This window comes from Castanea sativa, chromosome 2, assembly GCF_040712315.1.
Source record: "Castanea sativa cultivar Marrone di Chiusa Pesio chromosome 2, ASM4071231v1".
NCBI classification, from domain to species: Eukaryota; Viridiplantae; Streptophyta; class Magnoliopsida; order Fagales; family Fagaceae; genus Castanea; species Castanea sativa.
In genome coordinates, this window is record NC_134014.1 from 40094711 (window position 1) to 40110082 (window position 15372).

The 15372-nt window shown below is 33.8% G+C and overlaps 1 protein-coding gene across 3 annotated transcripts; it reads left to right on the forward strand.

Annotated features, from left to right (window-relative positions):
* The first annotated feature begins 2814 nt into the window (after positions 1-2814).
* Positions 2815-6795, forward strand: LOC142625899 (DUF21 domain-containing protein At2g14520-like). Of its 3 annotated transcripts, none has more exons than XM_075799646.1 (11): positions 2815-2992; positions 3273-3349; positions 3438-3521; positions 3748-3861; positions 3984-4070; positions 4857-4996; positions 5089-5176; positions 5616-5689; positions 6079-6206; positions 6315-6568; positions 6651-6795. In XM_075799646.1, exons 1-11 carry the CDS (start codon positions 2815-2817, stop codon positions 6690-6692), a joined length of 1266 nt encoding a protein of 421 aa, XP_075655761.1. In that variant the 3' UTR covers positions 6693-6795. The 3 variants fall into 3 exon arrangements, with proteins under 3 accessions (XP_075655761.1, XP_075655762.1, XP_075655763.1); XM_075799647.1 differs by having other exon boundaries at positions 6321-6568; XM_075799648.1 differs by having other exon boundaries at positions 6324-6568.
* The last annotated feature ends 8577 nt before the right edge of the window (positions 6796-15372 follow it).

Sequence of the window (15372 nt, forward strand, 5' to 3'; positions counted from 1 at the left end):
AAATAAGGTATGGGTATCTATGGATCATAATTGTCCATAAAAAAAAACTTTGAGAAGCAATTTTAAAATATAAATGTTTTTATACTATTGAATGAATCTACCATATTAATAGTAATATTGAGTAGTTTAGATTTTCTTTTTTTATAATTATACTCCCCTTTTTCAAAATTTGAAAAAATAATACTTCACCCCAAATTTAAAAGGGGAAAAACACTTTGCCCCTCTTGACATATATGGACCAAAATTTGTTAAATTAATATTAAAAATGTTGTGCACTAACCTGCCCTTATAAAATTTTAATTTATAACCAAAATTTATTGTTTCAAAAATTTTAATTAAAGTTTATTTTAAAATATTAAGTGTGAATTTTACTTTTTTTAATGGGTTATGGAGAGATTTGTGGTTACAAGTGTTATTGTACTTGATATATTTTGCATTTTTATTCTAGATTTATCGGTTATTTTTTTACTAACCATGGATAAAGTTTTATAAAGAGATTTTTATAATAAAAAAAATATATAAACTTTATATCATTACTAATATAAACAAAATGGGGAAAGTGTTAATTTATTCAAGAGTGTTTTCTCCCTTTAGGTTTATGGTGAAATGTCATTTCTCTAATACTTAAAGGGAGACGAGTGTAAGTACCTTTTTTTAAAATTTTTTTTTTTCTCTTTTGAGAATCATGTCAAGAAATCTTACTAAACTAGTACAAAATTAGCATTAGATAAGTCTTCAATGTCTAAACTCTATCTAGACCAGAAATGAGGAGAGAAAATAGCTTTCCTAACAAGAGCACGGACTATCATATTGCTTGTTAGCATACATAAGAAGAAACCCAAATCTCTAACATCTATCAGTGCCTCGTAAATAATATGTTGATTAGTGAGAACTAGACATTTGAGCCACATAGAGCATTCATAACTAACAAGGAGTCTCCCTCAACTTCTGTCTTATCTATCCTAATCTCTAATGCAAATTGGATTTGCTCTTTTTGTTGCAGCCTCTACCATCTCCAAAAAAATATGGTTAGTGGAATTCTTTGAGACACCTTATAACCTGTCATTTCAAGTTACGAATGACCACACTAAGTTATTATTCAGCTAACTTATTTTATTATTCAGCTTATTTTTGTTACTATTCATGGGCCCTATTGTACTTTTTGATATTATTCATGAGTCTCACGGTACTATTTCAACTAATTTTTATTTTTATCTACTGTACTTTTAGCAAAAAAAATTTCAGTTTCAGCAAAATAAATAGATCCCAAACAAACCCTAATATTGGCTTCATCTGAGTCTTCAAAGATCACTCCAACAAAATGAGTTATGTACCACTCCCCTTTGGGTGGGAGCCAACCTATTTTGGTGGAGGTAGAAGGTAGCGGCTCTATTTTTAGGCAAAGTTTTTGGAATTCATCTAGATCAGCCCGTGCGAGATGACTGACTTGCTCTAGTGGGATTGCTGGTTGTCATGGTTTTTTCTATTCCAAACCGACCAAGTTGTGACAGCAAAAAGATCCACTTGAAACTTCTTCTTTAGGATTATTGTAGATTTTATTCCTAATTATTCACTTTTTTTTTTTTTTCAATTTTCCCTTACCTAACATGTTATATTTCATTATTAAAGCTATATATATTGTATGAGTTTGGATAATTTTTTTTTTTTAAGTTTAAATTTTTAGCTTATTTGCTTGTGTGAAACTTTTTAAAGTCTCGATTTTTTCTAAATACAATGATAATTTTGCCAACTTTTAGCAAATAAAATTTTTTTAGTAAAAAACTAATCCAAAACCACATAGTTTATAGGTGACTTTAATCTTATTTCATGTTTCATGTATACACAAACTCTCTCAACTCAAGTTCCCTCATTTCTTTGATTTTTTTTTTCTTTTACTTGGCAACATTGCTTGAGTTTTTTTTAATTAAAAGAGTATTATAAAATGGGATTATGCTAGGGATACTACAAGTTTTACTAAGTAGACTTTATAAATTGACATGTCATCAATTACAAAATGGTAACTAAAATAGTTATTATTATATGTGTTGAAGTATTTATTTATTAATGGTAATTAAAATATTTATTTAATTTATAAAATTGTTATATTAAAATTTGTTATAAATTTGACATTTTCCTTAAAAATATTATAGTGCATAAAGCTGAATTGGATTTAGTTTTGTTCTTCTTCTTGTTTAATATAGGGATTTCTTTTTATTCAGGCTCAAGTCTCAAAAGATGAAATATTGGTTATGTGACTACTAGAAGGTATCATAAGCACTAAGCAGGAATATAGTCCTCATTCAATCACATTTCCACTTGTGGGGATCATATTCTCCTCAATAAGATCGACTTTATGGATCTATAAATTGGCCATTTGGGGCAACTTTGTGTTGGGGAGAGAACACCTTGGGGAGCGAGCATTTATTTACTACTTACTCCCCGTAGTGTTCTCTCACCAACGTTGTTGGTCATATAGTTGAGTATGCAATATGCATATTGTCCATGTCAACTCTTATGCTGCTCTCTCTGAGTGACAGTCAAAAGCTCTCTCTCTTCAGAGAGAAGCAAAATAAAAGAAGGGAAAAAGTAAGTTCCAGAAGATTCAATCAAACTAAAGGCACCCAAAAGAGCAGTGGGTCGAATCTGATTTCATTCTGGCCTTAGTGCAATAAGTAGAATATATTTGGACTTACACTATGCCAGTATATATGGTTGTCCTTTAGAAGACACTGTCTCTTCAAGGGTCTAAAACCAATTTATAAAACTCAAAGAAGAAGAAGAAATTGAAGGGGAATTAATAAAAAAGGGAATTGAATGGCTGTAGAGTATAGCTGTTGTGAAACAGCATTTATCATTCGGATAATACTTATAACTTTGCTAGTATTGTTTGCTGGACTCATGTCTGGGCTCACGTTGGGGCTCATGTCGATGAGCCTGGTCGAACTTGAAGTTCTTGTCAAGTCTGGAACACCCAGTGATCGTAAACATGCTGGTAATTCATTCCATCACTCTCCTTCCCTCTTGTAATAATTCTCTGAGTGCTAAAAGAAATTACATTTTACATTTTCTTCTAGTGCTACATATATTTAGCCAAATATATATGTATGAGTACGTAAGTATCACATGAGACATGGATACTTCATAGTAATACTTTCAACTTTCAAGTTACGAGGTATTGTTAGTTTCATTAGTTTTCTATTTCTTGATTGGGAACTTGTTTGAGCATTGTGTTATATTGTATGCACTTATAGCCTAGCACTATGTCATAACAGCGAAGATATTGCCAGTTGTGAGAAGGCAGCATCTATTGCTTTGCACCCTATTAATCTGCAATGCTGTTGCAATGGAGGTAAGTGCTATCAGAAACAATGTAAACAACATATATTGTAGACTTAAAAGCTAGAATCATAAATGTACTTGATGTCTTATTTTTTCAGACGCTTCCAATTTTTCTGGATAGTTTGGTCACAGCCTGGGGTGCCATCGTTATTTCAGTAACTTTGGTAGTTTTGTTTGGTGAGGTTAGTTTCTTATTTTGGGGTATGTACTTAGTTATGTAAGGCAAGAAAATATATGTGTGCAAAAATGCATGTCCCCGAACAAGAAGTAGACCAAAAGATATGTAAAAGTTTTGGTGAGTTGTTATGCACTCATCAATCATCATGCAAAATGGGCTGCAATGCTGCAATTGATATTAGTTTATCATTTTAATTTAACATTAATTGGGATCTGAACTTTTTATAGCAGATTTTACCCCAGGCTGTTTGCACTCGATATGGTTTGGCAATTGGTGCAGTAGTGGCTCCATTTGTCCAGATACTTGTTTGGATTTGTTTTCCTGTTGCTTATCCAATAAGCAAGGTGATATTTTTTGGTTCACTATAAATCCCTTTAATTCTCTTCAAGGTGCCAATATAATGTTAATTCAATACATATGTCATTGTCTACATGAATGATCCTTGTTCTTGGTGAAATTTTACCAGCTATTAGATCGCTTCTTGGGGAAAGACTATGATGCACTTTATCGTCGAGCTGAACTGAAGACATTAGTTGATTTGCACAGTAATGAGGTATATATTTTCACATGCATCAACATTATTGGATCAATTACAAAAATCATTTACTACTTGTTTTATCAGTCTGTTTACTAAGGCTCCGCTTGGGAGGAGGGAATGGAATGAAAAGAATAGTTTTAGAATATTCTTCCCTTCCTTTGTTTGGAAGTTTTAATGGAGGGAATAGAAAGTCCATTCCTTTGTTTGGGAGTTTAAGTGGGAGGGAATGGAATGGATAGGAGGGAACACTCATTCCTCTCTATTCCCTTAAAACCTCAATTTTTCATTCCCCTGAAATTGGGAGGAATGAGAGGGAATGAAATTAGATTTAATGAATTTTTTACTAAAACTCCCAAAATATCCCTATATATTCAACCCTTTATTTTAAAATAAGGGTCTAATAGTAATATTGTCATAAAATGATTTCATTCCATTCTCTCCATGTTACTCCCAAACAAGATTACTTACATTCCATTCATTTTCATTCATTTCTATTCCTTTATTTTAAAACATCCAATCAAGGTTACTTAATTCCATTCCATTCCATTCCATTATTTTCCATTCATTTCTCTTACTTAAATACGTTCTATTCCATTTCATTCATTTCCATTCCCTTATGATCATTCCATTCCATTCCTTTCCCTTATGAACTCCCAAGCGGAGCCTAAATGAATCAAATTTTCCCAGTGCATTTTAATCATTTTGTTTTGGGGGGGGGGGGTGTTCTTCATTTAAACCACTGCAACTCTTTCTTTTCTGCCTATTGATTCAGTAATAGCCTTATTGTTAACTGGTATGCAGGCTGGAAAAGGTGGAGAACTGACACGAGATGAAACAATGATCATTGCAGGAGCACTTGAACTTACTAAAAAAACAGCAAGGGACGCAATGACTCCTATATCTAGTACTTTTGCAATTGACATCAATGCCAAACTTGACAGGTTTGATGAGTCTTTGTAAATGAAGAAACAAGTTACATTTATCAATCTCCTTATGATGATTAAATGTCTTTCTCTATCTGGCGAGTATATAGGGATTTGATGAAGCAAATTTTGGAGAAAGGGCATAGCAGAGTGCCAGTATATTATGAGCAACCAAGAAACATCATCGGACTTATATTGGTACATGTTTGTTACTTTACTTGAACAGTTTGTCTTGAGAAGAAAAGTGATTTGTTTTAGTTCTTTATGTGATACAATATAATAACTAATGATTTGACAAATCTGTTAATTATCCTGTATCCTTGTCTCCAACTGCAACACTGCATTTTTGAACCATCCTTTGGTTTTGATTCTGGAATCTGTATACCAAATATCAGTACATGTGTAGTTTCACTAACATCATCATCGTTTGCTCCATTTTTCTCATATTTTCCCTATTTAGGAAAAATTTTACGTACTGTTATCTAACAATCTCTATGCAGTTGTTTATTCAGCAATTTATACACAGTTAGGTACTTGCCTCTTGTGTCTACTTTATTCCTAAAAACAAAATAAGGAGCAATATATTGCTCACTTTAGATGTCAAGTCTCAATCACTATGTATATTTTTGAATTATAGGTGAAGAACTTATTAACTGTCCATCCAGCTGATGAAGTACCTGCAAAGAATGTCACTATTCGCAAGATTTTGAGGTATTTTTCCTTTGATGAATATTAAGGTACTACCTACATATATGTACAACATATCACATGTATATGTACATATTCTGTATCTAAATGTGTGATGCAGCAAAATGACTACTGTAATGCTTTTCGTTAACCAGTTAACTGAAAAGTAAGGGATCTCAAAATACACAGCAGAGTGAAAAATCCAGCAAAGCTTGATGGACTAACCTATTTATAAAATTAAAAAAAAAAAAAAAAAACCAGAGTGGAGGATGAGGTTGATCTAGGTTCATGATCTTTTTAAGTATTTAAATATCTTGTTAGGCTTAAGAGTGATATAATATTCAAATATATCCCTTGTTCAGATTCTAAAATATATGAAATTGATGTATAGTGTACATGGTATTGCCTACCAGGGTGTCAGAAAATATGCCTCTCTATGTCTTACTAAATGAGTTTCAAAAAGGTCATAGCCATATGGCTGTTGTTGTTGGAGAGCACGGCAACCAAATAGAGCAGCCATCAACTGAAAACCCAACTGATGGTAAGCACCAACTTTATGCAATGGTGTGCCATGTTTACGCTGTCCATAGTTCATATTAATTTTTCCCACAGGGCTAATTTGCATTACTTGAATATGCAATAAATTTAGTAAGAGAAGTGAGGGTGGACATTCATGTTGAAAGGCATCCTCAAGAGAAAAGTCTAAAGAGCAGGAGAGCACTTAAGACGTTGAAGAGTTTATCAATGAATAGAGGATTATCCAAGACCAAGAGCAAGAAATGGTTGATGGACTTCCACCCAGAAGTCCTGCATATCAATGATGAGCTACTTCCAAATTTCAGCGAAGAAGGGGAAGCTATTGGTATCATAACATTGGAAGACGTCATTGAAGAGGTCTTACAGGTACGAGGAACTTTGTTTTATTTAATTCTTCTCTTCTCATACCCTCAAGAAATTAATACTCCTATCCATTTTGTTCTTTTAGGAGGAAATCTATGATGAGACGGATTATCGTGATGGGAGTTAATAATTGAAAAGCTTCTTTTTCTACAGAGACATACAGGCATACAACAAGCTTCTTTTACTACAGAGACGCATAATAGGCATACAACAACAACAAGCTTCTTTTACTACAGAGACGCATAATAGGCATACAACAACAACAAGCTTCTTTTACTACAGAGACAAACAGGCATACAAAAAGCTTCTTTTACTAAGAGGCATATAGGCACACAACATTTTTCTAACTATAGGAAGATGATAATGATTTGTACTATGACTCCATTAGACTCTGGAAATGAATGAAACATATAATCGAAAGGAGGACAAAGCAAATAATATCATGATCTTGGAGCAAAATCTGGTTGTTTTTTATTTTTATTTTATAAATTCCTTTTCTTTTTAGATACCATTGAAGAACATGACAACTACTAGCCAAAGCTTAATAAGTTACAAACCCATATTATCTATATATAATATCTAAAGGCTGAAATATAGTATTTATTGTTGTTACGCTGTTGTTAAGTCACATGAGCAACATTTCAGTCCATTTGGCCCAATTTGGTCCATCTCGATCCAACTAATTCAACGACAATTATGTCACATTTTTAGAATAATTTTGATAAGTTCTTGATAAAATTAAAATTTTCATATGTTATTAAAGTTTTTGTATATATATATTTTTAATATAAGCAAAAATTCAAACCCTCCAACTTTCACCATGACTGCACCATCAACTAAAATCCCCAAGTCTTGAATTCCACCCACCAGACTGAAACTATGACTCCACCCATTGGTCTTTTATTTCATATTTTTAGTTTTCACATTCCAATAGCAAATCTTCGATGTTTCTGTGTGTATGGATTGCAAGAAAATAAACAAATATAAAAGGGAATTAAATTTTCTATTTTGGTCTTTAGCAGATCTTCATTTTCTTTTTTCTTTGTTATTAGCTCATGAAATTTTCTTTTATCCTTGTTATTAGCTCATGACGCGGCATTTTTATTTATTAAAATGATGAGATGTCATTTTTAATATTATTTTATAAACAACATAAACTTTAAGTGTGGTAGCAGTGTACACCATTTGCCATGAAGGTATTTTTCGTTGTGAGTTGACAGTAGAGACTAAATTGATGGCAAGTTAGAAATAACTGTGACCAAATTGATAACTGCCAAAATATAAGGATCAGATCGACAGTAACTTCAAAATATAGAGACCAAAATGGTTTTTTCGCTTTTAATATATAAGTGATGAATTTACTTATATTTGTTTCATTCTTATGTCATTCAAGATGTATGAAGGATGAACCATTTGTAAGGAGCACTAGAAACAAATTCCAATCATTTATCACATTATTCATAAAATATCTCACCTTATATAATAATTGAATATAAATTGAATTATGTTTCATTGAAAAAAAAAAAAACTTACAAAATTTAAAACACTTTCAAATAACAAATATAAGTAGCTTAATGTAGAAAATCTAATATATTGTATAAATTATACTTTGTTAGAAAATAATAACATCATTTTAAGAAAGGTTTGTAACTAACATTTATAAGTCTCATCTATTATTTTCATTTTTCCCTTAATGAAAAAAACAAGTTTAGATAACAATTAGAGGCCAATTTGGCTAAGGCTGTGTTTGGTTCTATATAAAATGTTTTCCAAGTGTAAAATATTTTTTAGAAAAGAAAATATTTTTCAGGTTTTTGGTGGTATTTTAAAAAATACTTTGAAAAATATTTTTTAGTGTTTGATTGTGTTCTTGAAAATACTATAAAAAACACATTTTCTACTTGATGCTCACATTTTCTCAGCTTCCAAACAAATATATAATATCATTTCTCAATAGATAAATGCAAAAGAAACAAAACTAAACCAAAAAATTCATCAAATCCGATCAAATTGAGAGAAGAAGGAAGAGAGAGAGAGGCGACTGGGTTCGATCTAGAGGCAGCGGAGGCAAGATCGAGCGGCAAAGGTGACTGGGTCACGGTGGGTTGCTCGTCTTGCAGTGGTTTGCTTGACATGGGTAGAGAGAAAAAGGGTAGATAGGTGACATGGGTGGCAGAGGGAGGAAGAGAGAAACAGGGCAGATCGGCGGTGGAGTCAAGCTTTGCTTGATTGGCAGTGAGAGACACGGCCCAGACAACGGTAAAGTCGATCTCAAGTTCAGGTTACAGGCCTCTTTCTCTCTTGGTTTGGTTTTTTTTTTTTGGAAATGGTTAAGAGGTAAAATAGAAGTGTAATCTATTTTACACTTCAAGCTTTCATATTTTACCATCAACGAAATGATTTTCCATTTGACTTAGTTTTCCGGCCAAACCAAACACCCCTGGTGGTGGAAAATATTTTTTGAATTCTTTTTACTCCCAAAACAAACGCAGCCTAAGATGCAAGCTGATGCAAAAGCTACACCCAGAACCACAAAAAAGCCATCTGCAGCTTCAAACATCCTAGATGACAGATGTCTTCCAACACGGATGATGCTTACCACGGCCAACATTCCCTATTTACAACAAAACTTTGGATCTCTTTAGAAGGTAATAGAAGAATAGTTCTTAAAATCCCTGAGCTCTTAGCTTGTAGCAGTGCCCCCCCCCCCCCCTAATAGCCAACAATCTAGTTATCTTCCTACTGCAAGGTTTGAAACTTATGAAGCCACCAAAAATTTGGGTTCCTATGGTTGACTAAGCAACAAATCCTCTACCACTCCACACCCTGCTTCACTTCCAAACACCCTTCGTTGTGATTAGGATCTGCGAATCCATCAAGCTCCTCTCAAATTTGGCTTTGCCTAGTCATGCTATTCAACTGGTCTTTTGCATACTCAGAGGAGCACTTGAATGGAAGAGAACTTGAATCATTGTTGTGACTGCAGGCCTCACTGCTCCCCAGGTTTTTTATTTTTTAATTTTTTTTATAGGTAGATAAGGGGGGAGTAGGGTTCAAACCACACACATTGAGCACTACAATGGATGCCGTTGCTGCTAGGCTATCATGTAAACTGAAATAATCTTTGATAAAAACCATTGATAGTCTATCCAGTCCAGGAGCGTTGGTTGGACCTGATTGAAACACAATGACTTCTATTTCTTCTTGTGAAACTAATCCAAAAAAAAAAAATAAAATTCTTCTAGTGAAACTGGCCTGTCTAGCTCTGCTTTTCGATCTTCAGTGAATGCTGGTAGATTGAGGCCTTCAGGCTGTCGCAAAATCTCACATTATTGCATGCTCTCCCATTTCCCATAAATTCCTTTGAAATGCTGCAATGCTCCATTTGGCTGGAACCATCATACCATTCTCCATCTTCTCCCTTCAATTGAACAATTCTTTTGACCACTCTTCTTTTCCTTACCATAGCTTGAAAGTACTTGGTGTTTCTATCCACTGAACGACCCAATTACTCCTGACTTTCTAATCCCACATACTCTCTTCCTTTCGCATCAACTCCTCTAGTTGCTCCCTAATTTGTTGTTCACCACATACATCCTCTTCATTGCGTACGTTTGCTTGAATAACTTGCAAATCATCTCTCTTTTGGGCAATGGCTTTGTCAACCCGTCCAAAAACAACCTTATTCAGTTATTCCACTCTGTTAATCTTTTTCTAACCTCCTTCAGTTTCCCAATAATTGAAAAGCCTAAGAACCTGGCCATTGTAAGATATGATCATGGTCCTATACTTTTGGATACAACAGAGGTTTATCCCGTTTCAGCCCAATGCCTCTTAGGTCTGAAATGATGTGGCTCACGCACCCTTATTGTCTAGAGATGGTAGAGCTGGGATGCACGGACGCGGCAGAACGGCCACCACACCCGCGTCCGACGCAGCGACTCGCAAGAGACGTCGTTGCCTGCGCGTCAGTGTCGCGTCCCTTTTTTTTTTCTCAGCGCGATATGCGCCGAGTTGGGCCGATGCACGCGAAATGGAGTCGATCCACACCGATTCGGGCCAAATCGGTTCATATTGGCGGCAGCCACTGATACCGGCACCGAACCAGCCAATTCAGGCCGAAATTGAAAAAAAAAAAAAAAGATGAGAAACGCACTGTTTGGCCGAAATAAAAAAAAAAGGTGCAAAACACACCGTTTGGACAAAAACCACAAAACCCTTATCTCAAACCTTAGTCCACAAGCTCAGGTATAAATCTCAAGCTTTTAATCTTAGTTTTTCATAGCTCTCACATGCTCTGACTATTACTTAATGTGTCTGTGATAGTGTGATTTGCTTTTTTAATTTTTTATATAAGCTGTAATGTAATAATGTTGTGACTTGGGTTTGATTTTTTATTTAGTTAATAGTTATTACTCATTGTGATTTGTGATTGTGAATCTGTGAATTGATTTTTTTAATTTTTTTTATAAGCTATCTGTAATTTTGTGAGTCTTGTGACACTGGGTTTGAATTTTATTTAGTTAATAGTTATTATATATTTGTCAAATTATTTGTAGTTATTATATATATTTGGTATATGTTTATATAATGTGAAAAAGTATGCTTAGCAATATATTAAAAATATAAATAAAATATTTTTAATAATTTTTTAATTGTCGCACCTGCACCCTATTTTTTCAATAATTACCGAGTCTCGCACTCGCACCTACACCCGCACCCGCACTCGAATCCAAAAACGCACCCGTGCTTCATAGTGGTAGAGAAGGCTTGGGGGTAATCTCTGTTTCCCAGTCTCTAAGGCCTTTCAGGTTTGAAATAACGTGGCTCACACACCCTAATTTTCATTCTTTAACTGTACTTTTTTTTCATCTAAATCACCCATTAACTATACTTGCATTTAATGGGCAATAAATGATATACTTTTTGGGGTACATAGGGCAAACATGGATATATTGCACCTAATAATTTATGACAGCCATCATTCACAAAGTTAACATCCCTTTAGATTTTGAGCAAGATTGAGTGCTTGGAATATATATATATATATATATATATATATGTCTCCTTTCTATGTTTTCAAATAGTAGATTGTGGTTATGCATTGAACAAAAACTCCCATATGCACAGGAAAAATACATGAGACCGCATGCACAATTATATAGGTTCTTCTACTCTAATCCCATACTAAGTGGTGAAATGTGTCTCCCTTCCTATTTAGAATTACTATTATTCATCATAAAGATATGCGAATAGCTACAACATCATACAACGATACTCATCCCACAATGGCATACCATCAGTAGACAGAAATCTCCCGTCCATAAGCACCAACGACAACCTAAATTATCTTACCCTCCAAACTGTTCGAGTATCCTTTTTCTAATCAAATAAAAGCATAATTCAAATACAACTTCAGTTGAAACAGCATCCGCCTTCCTTTAATGTGGAATGGCATCCACATGGTGGACAGCACAAACAATAGGGTATTTTAGAATATTCTTTCATGAATCATTCTAATTAAATAATAAGTCATACAATATCCCTCTCGTGGGAGAATAATTAAGAATACACCATAGCCATCACTTTGAACAAGTAAGCCCAGTAATGAATGCTGAATTGTTGGAGTTGGACAGTCTCTTTTTCTTTTTTCTTTTTTGATAACCAAAAAAGGGTAGGAGGGAGCAACCAAAATGGCTTCCCTACCTGGGCATTACCCTAGTAATTAAAAGTTGGAGACAGTCATGAACATCAAAAATTTGGAATTGACATTGAAAGTTGGACACGGTCATGAACAAAAAAAATTTGTTGTGTTACAGAAAAGCTCTACGACATGCAGGAAACATTTTATGAACTGACAATGACCACAGAAAAAGAAAGAGTAATACCACCTTTTAATTTCTTATCAAAAGTATTCCACCTTTTAATTACTGGGAATAGTATAAAAGCACCAGCCAATAGTAAGAAAGGAATAACATTCAAATATTCTGCTCCACTTGAGATTAATGAGAAAGCTATCACTACCCCAGACGCTCAAGTGACAAGTGTAATTCTCTATTTTAAGCATAAATAAAGGAAGCAAAGCCACCTTATAGTGAGCCTACCGAGTTTATCAACAACATCAAAAGTTCACAGGACTGAATAAGTTTTATCCCATCTCATAGACAGACTGTTTCAAAGGCACACACAAAAGTTAGAGTACAGCCCAAACGATGAGAGTGAAGAAATGGCCAAATCATTCTATCCATCAAACTTTTGAAAGACTTGGTCAACTAATAGGGGAGATCATATTGGAAGCTTAAGTTCCTTTATAAGCATATAAAGCAGGGGTTTGATTGTTATTTGATGGGATCCAATCAAAGCATAAGAATGGATAGATTTATCAACCCCCAGGACAGGTACCACAACCTACATCCACATAGTGCCATCTGCCATGCAGAATGGTTCAAATGCATAATATTATGGATCATGCAGTATGAGATAATAATATAGCCAAATATAACTATTAAAGAAAGAAAATGACAAAACATACCAGATATTTATGAAAAGGAGATTGCAATTACGAAACCTGCAAAAAATGTAGAACCCAACTAATTGAGGAGGGAATTTAAGAAGATAGAATAGCCACCAATCTTGACACAGAATCAATTCTGAGGCACAAGAAATTAAGACATGCTTATTCACCTTCCTTGTGTAATAATAAGGACAAAAAAAATTTCTAATGTAGGTTGTACACCATATAATATATTTCAGATGCCACTGGCTGCAAAAGTGAAAATAGCCGCAACAAATACAAAGTAGATTAATAATATGCAAATAAATCATCAGTGTAACATGTTCTCTAGACTAATTTTGCAGTAAATGATACTGGCAGGATAACATGGCAAAGCAAAATTGTACACTATTACAGTTTGACCCTCATGATTAATTGCCCAGAAACAGTATGTTTCAGGCTACTTTTAGAATTTGACTTGAGTATGTGATACCATCTACACCTCATGGTTGCATAAGCAATGGTCTGGCAAAATTGTGATAGCCTTAAGTGTATGTAATGCTCTTGGATCTCCCACCTTTCTCAAGCAGAAGGATATAAGAGCATTAGCGGTAGTGAAGCTAAATAGCTATATAGCTATTTTAGCTTCACCAAAACACAAAAATGCATGTTACAATAGTGGAGCCATAGCTAAAATTTTTTAGCTTCTTGCTACAGTGCACAACTATTTAAGAGCATCCACAGAAGTGGAGCTAAAAATTTAGAATTTGACTACTTTTAGAATTTGACTTGAGTATGTGATACCATCTGCACCTCATGGTTGCATAAGCACTGGTCTGACAAAATTGTGATAGCCTTAAGTGTATGTAATGCTCTTGGATCTCCCACCTTTCTCAAGCAGGAGGATATAAGAGCATTAGCGGTAGTGAAGCTAAATAGCTATATAGCTATTTTAGCTTCACCAAAACACAAAAATGCATGTTACAATAGTGGAGCCATAGCTAAAATTTTTTAGCTTCTTGCTATAGTACACAGTTATTAATTAAGAGCGTTCACAGAAGTGGAGCTAAAAATTTAGCTATTTAACACCACAAAAAAGTTATTTTATCTATTTTATCTACTCGCTTTACAAAACATCCAGCAGCAGTGAATCTATTTTAACTTTCAATACAATAAAATAATATAAGCATCACAATAAAATAATATATCTACTACAATAAAATAATATATCTATTATAATAAAATAATATATCCACTACAATAAACAACAATCACAACCACCGTAACCACAACCACCCCCACCACCGCCTCTACGACCGCCCCCGCCACCGCCACCTAATTGCAAATAATCATTTAATGTAACAATAATTTTTTAAATCCCAAATTATACACACACACACACACACATACAATTTTTTTTTTTTGGCCTAAAACAATTTCTAATATCTTAACAACTAAACTTGTTACGAAATTATTGTAAAATATTGTAAAAGTAACATTTATTATATAAAATATTAACTCAACAAAAATTTTAAAAAAATTTTCTTTTTCTTTTCTTGTATTTTTCTCTTAATTCACATGCCAACCGTCATTCTCATGTCTCATCTCATCCACTTTTAAAATATAAGGCTTCACTTTCCAATGTTTAGGAGGTGTTTAGTTCGTGTTTTCAAACAACCATTTTCAGTTTTTAAACAACATTTTACGTATTTTTACACACTTTTTCACTTACACGTATTTCCACAAATTTTTTTAAACAACAATTTTTAGTTTTTAAAAACATGTACCAAACGGGCCCTTAATTTGCACCACAAGACCTTAAAAAAACTCCACTCCATAATAATATAATATACTTTCTTCTCTCATTTTTCATTCTTCTTCTTTAGTTATTTGTTTCCTTCTTCCCAGTTTGCACCATTCTTCTTTTTATTTCCTTCAGTTTACGAGCTTACGCAACACTTAGAGAGTACAAATAGGTGAGTCTATAGTCTTCATTTTCTAAAAGTTCTTTCGCTTTCCTCCCTCAGTTCGTTCTCTCTTTTCCATCACTAAAAGAAAGAAGGAAATAGAAAAAGAAAAACTAAGCTTCATGCCAGCCGAAACGATGAGAATGATGGATGAATTGGAGGTGAGAGTTTGACGAGAAGGATGATGGGCGGGAGATTAAGAGTGAGGTGAGAGTTTTGTTTTTGAAAAAGAGAGAATGAGTGAAACGGAGGAGGAAAAAAATAAATAGAAAAAAGAAAGAAATTTTATTTTAATGAAAGTTGGGGAATAAAAAATATTATTTGCTTTTAACTTTGAGCTACGGTGC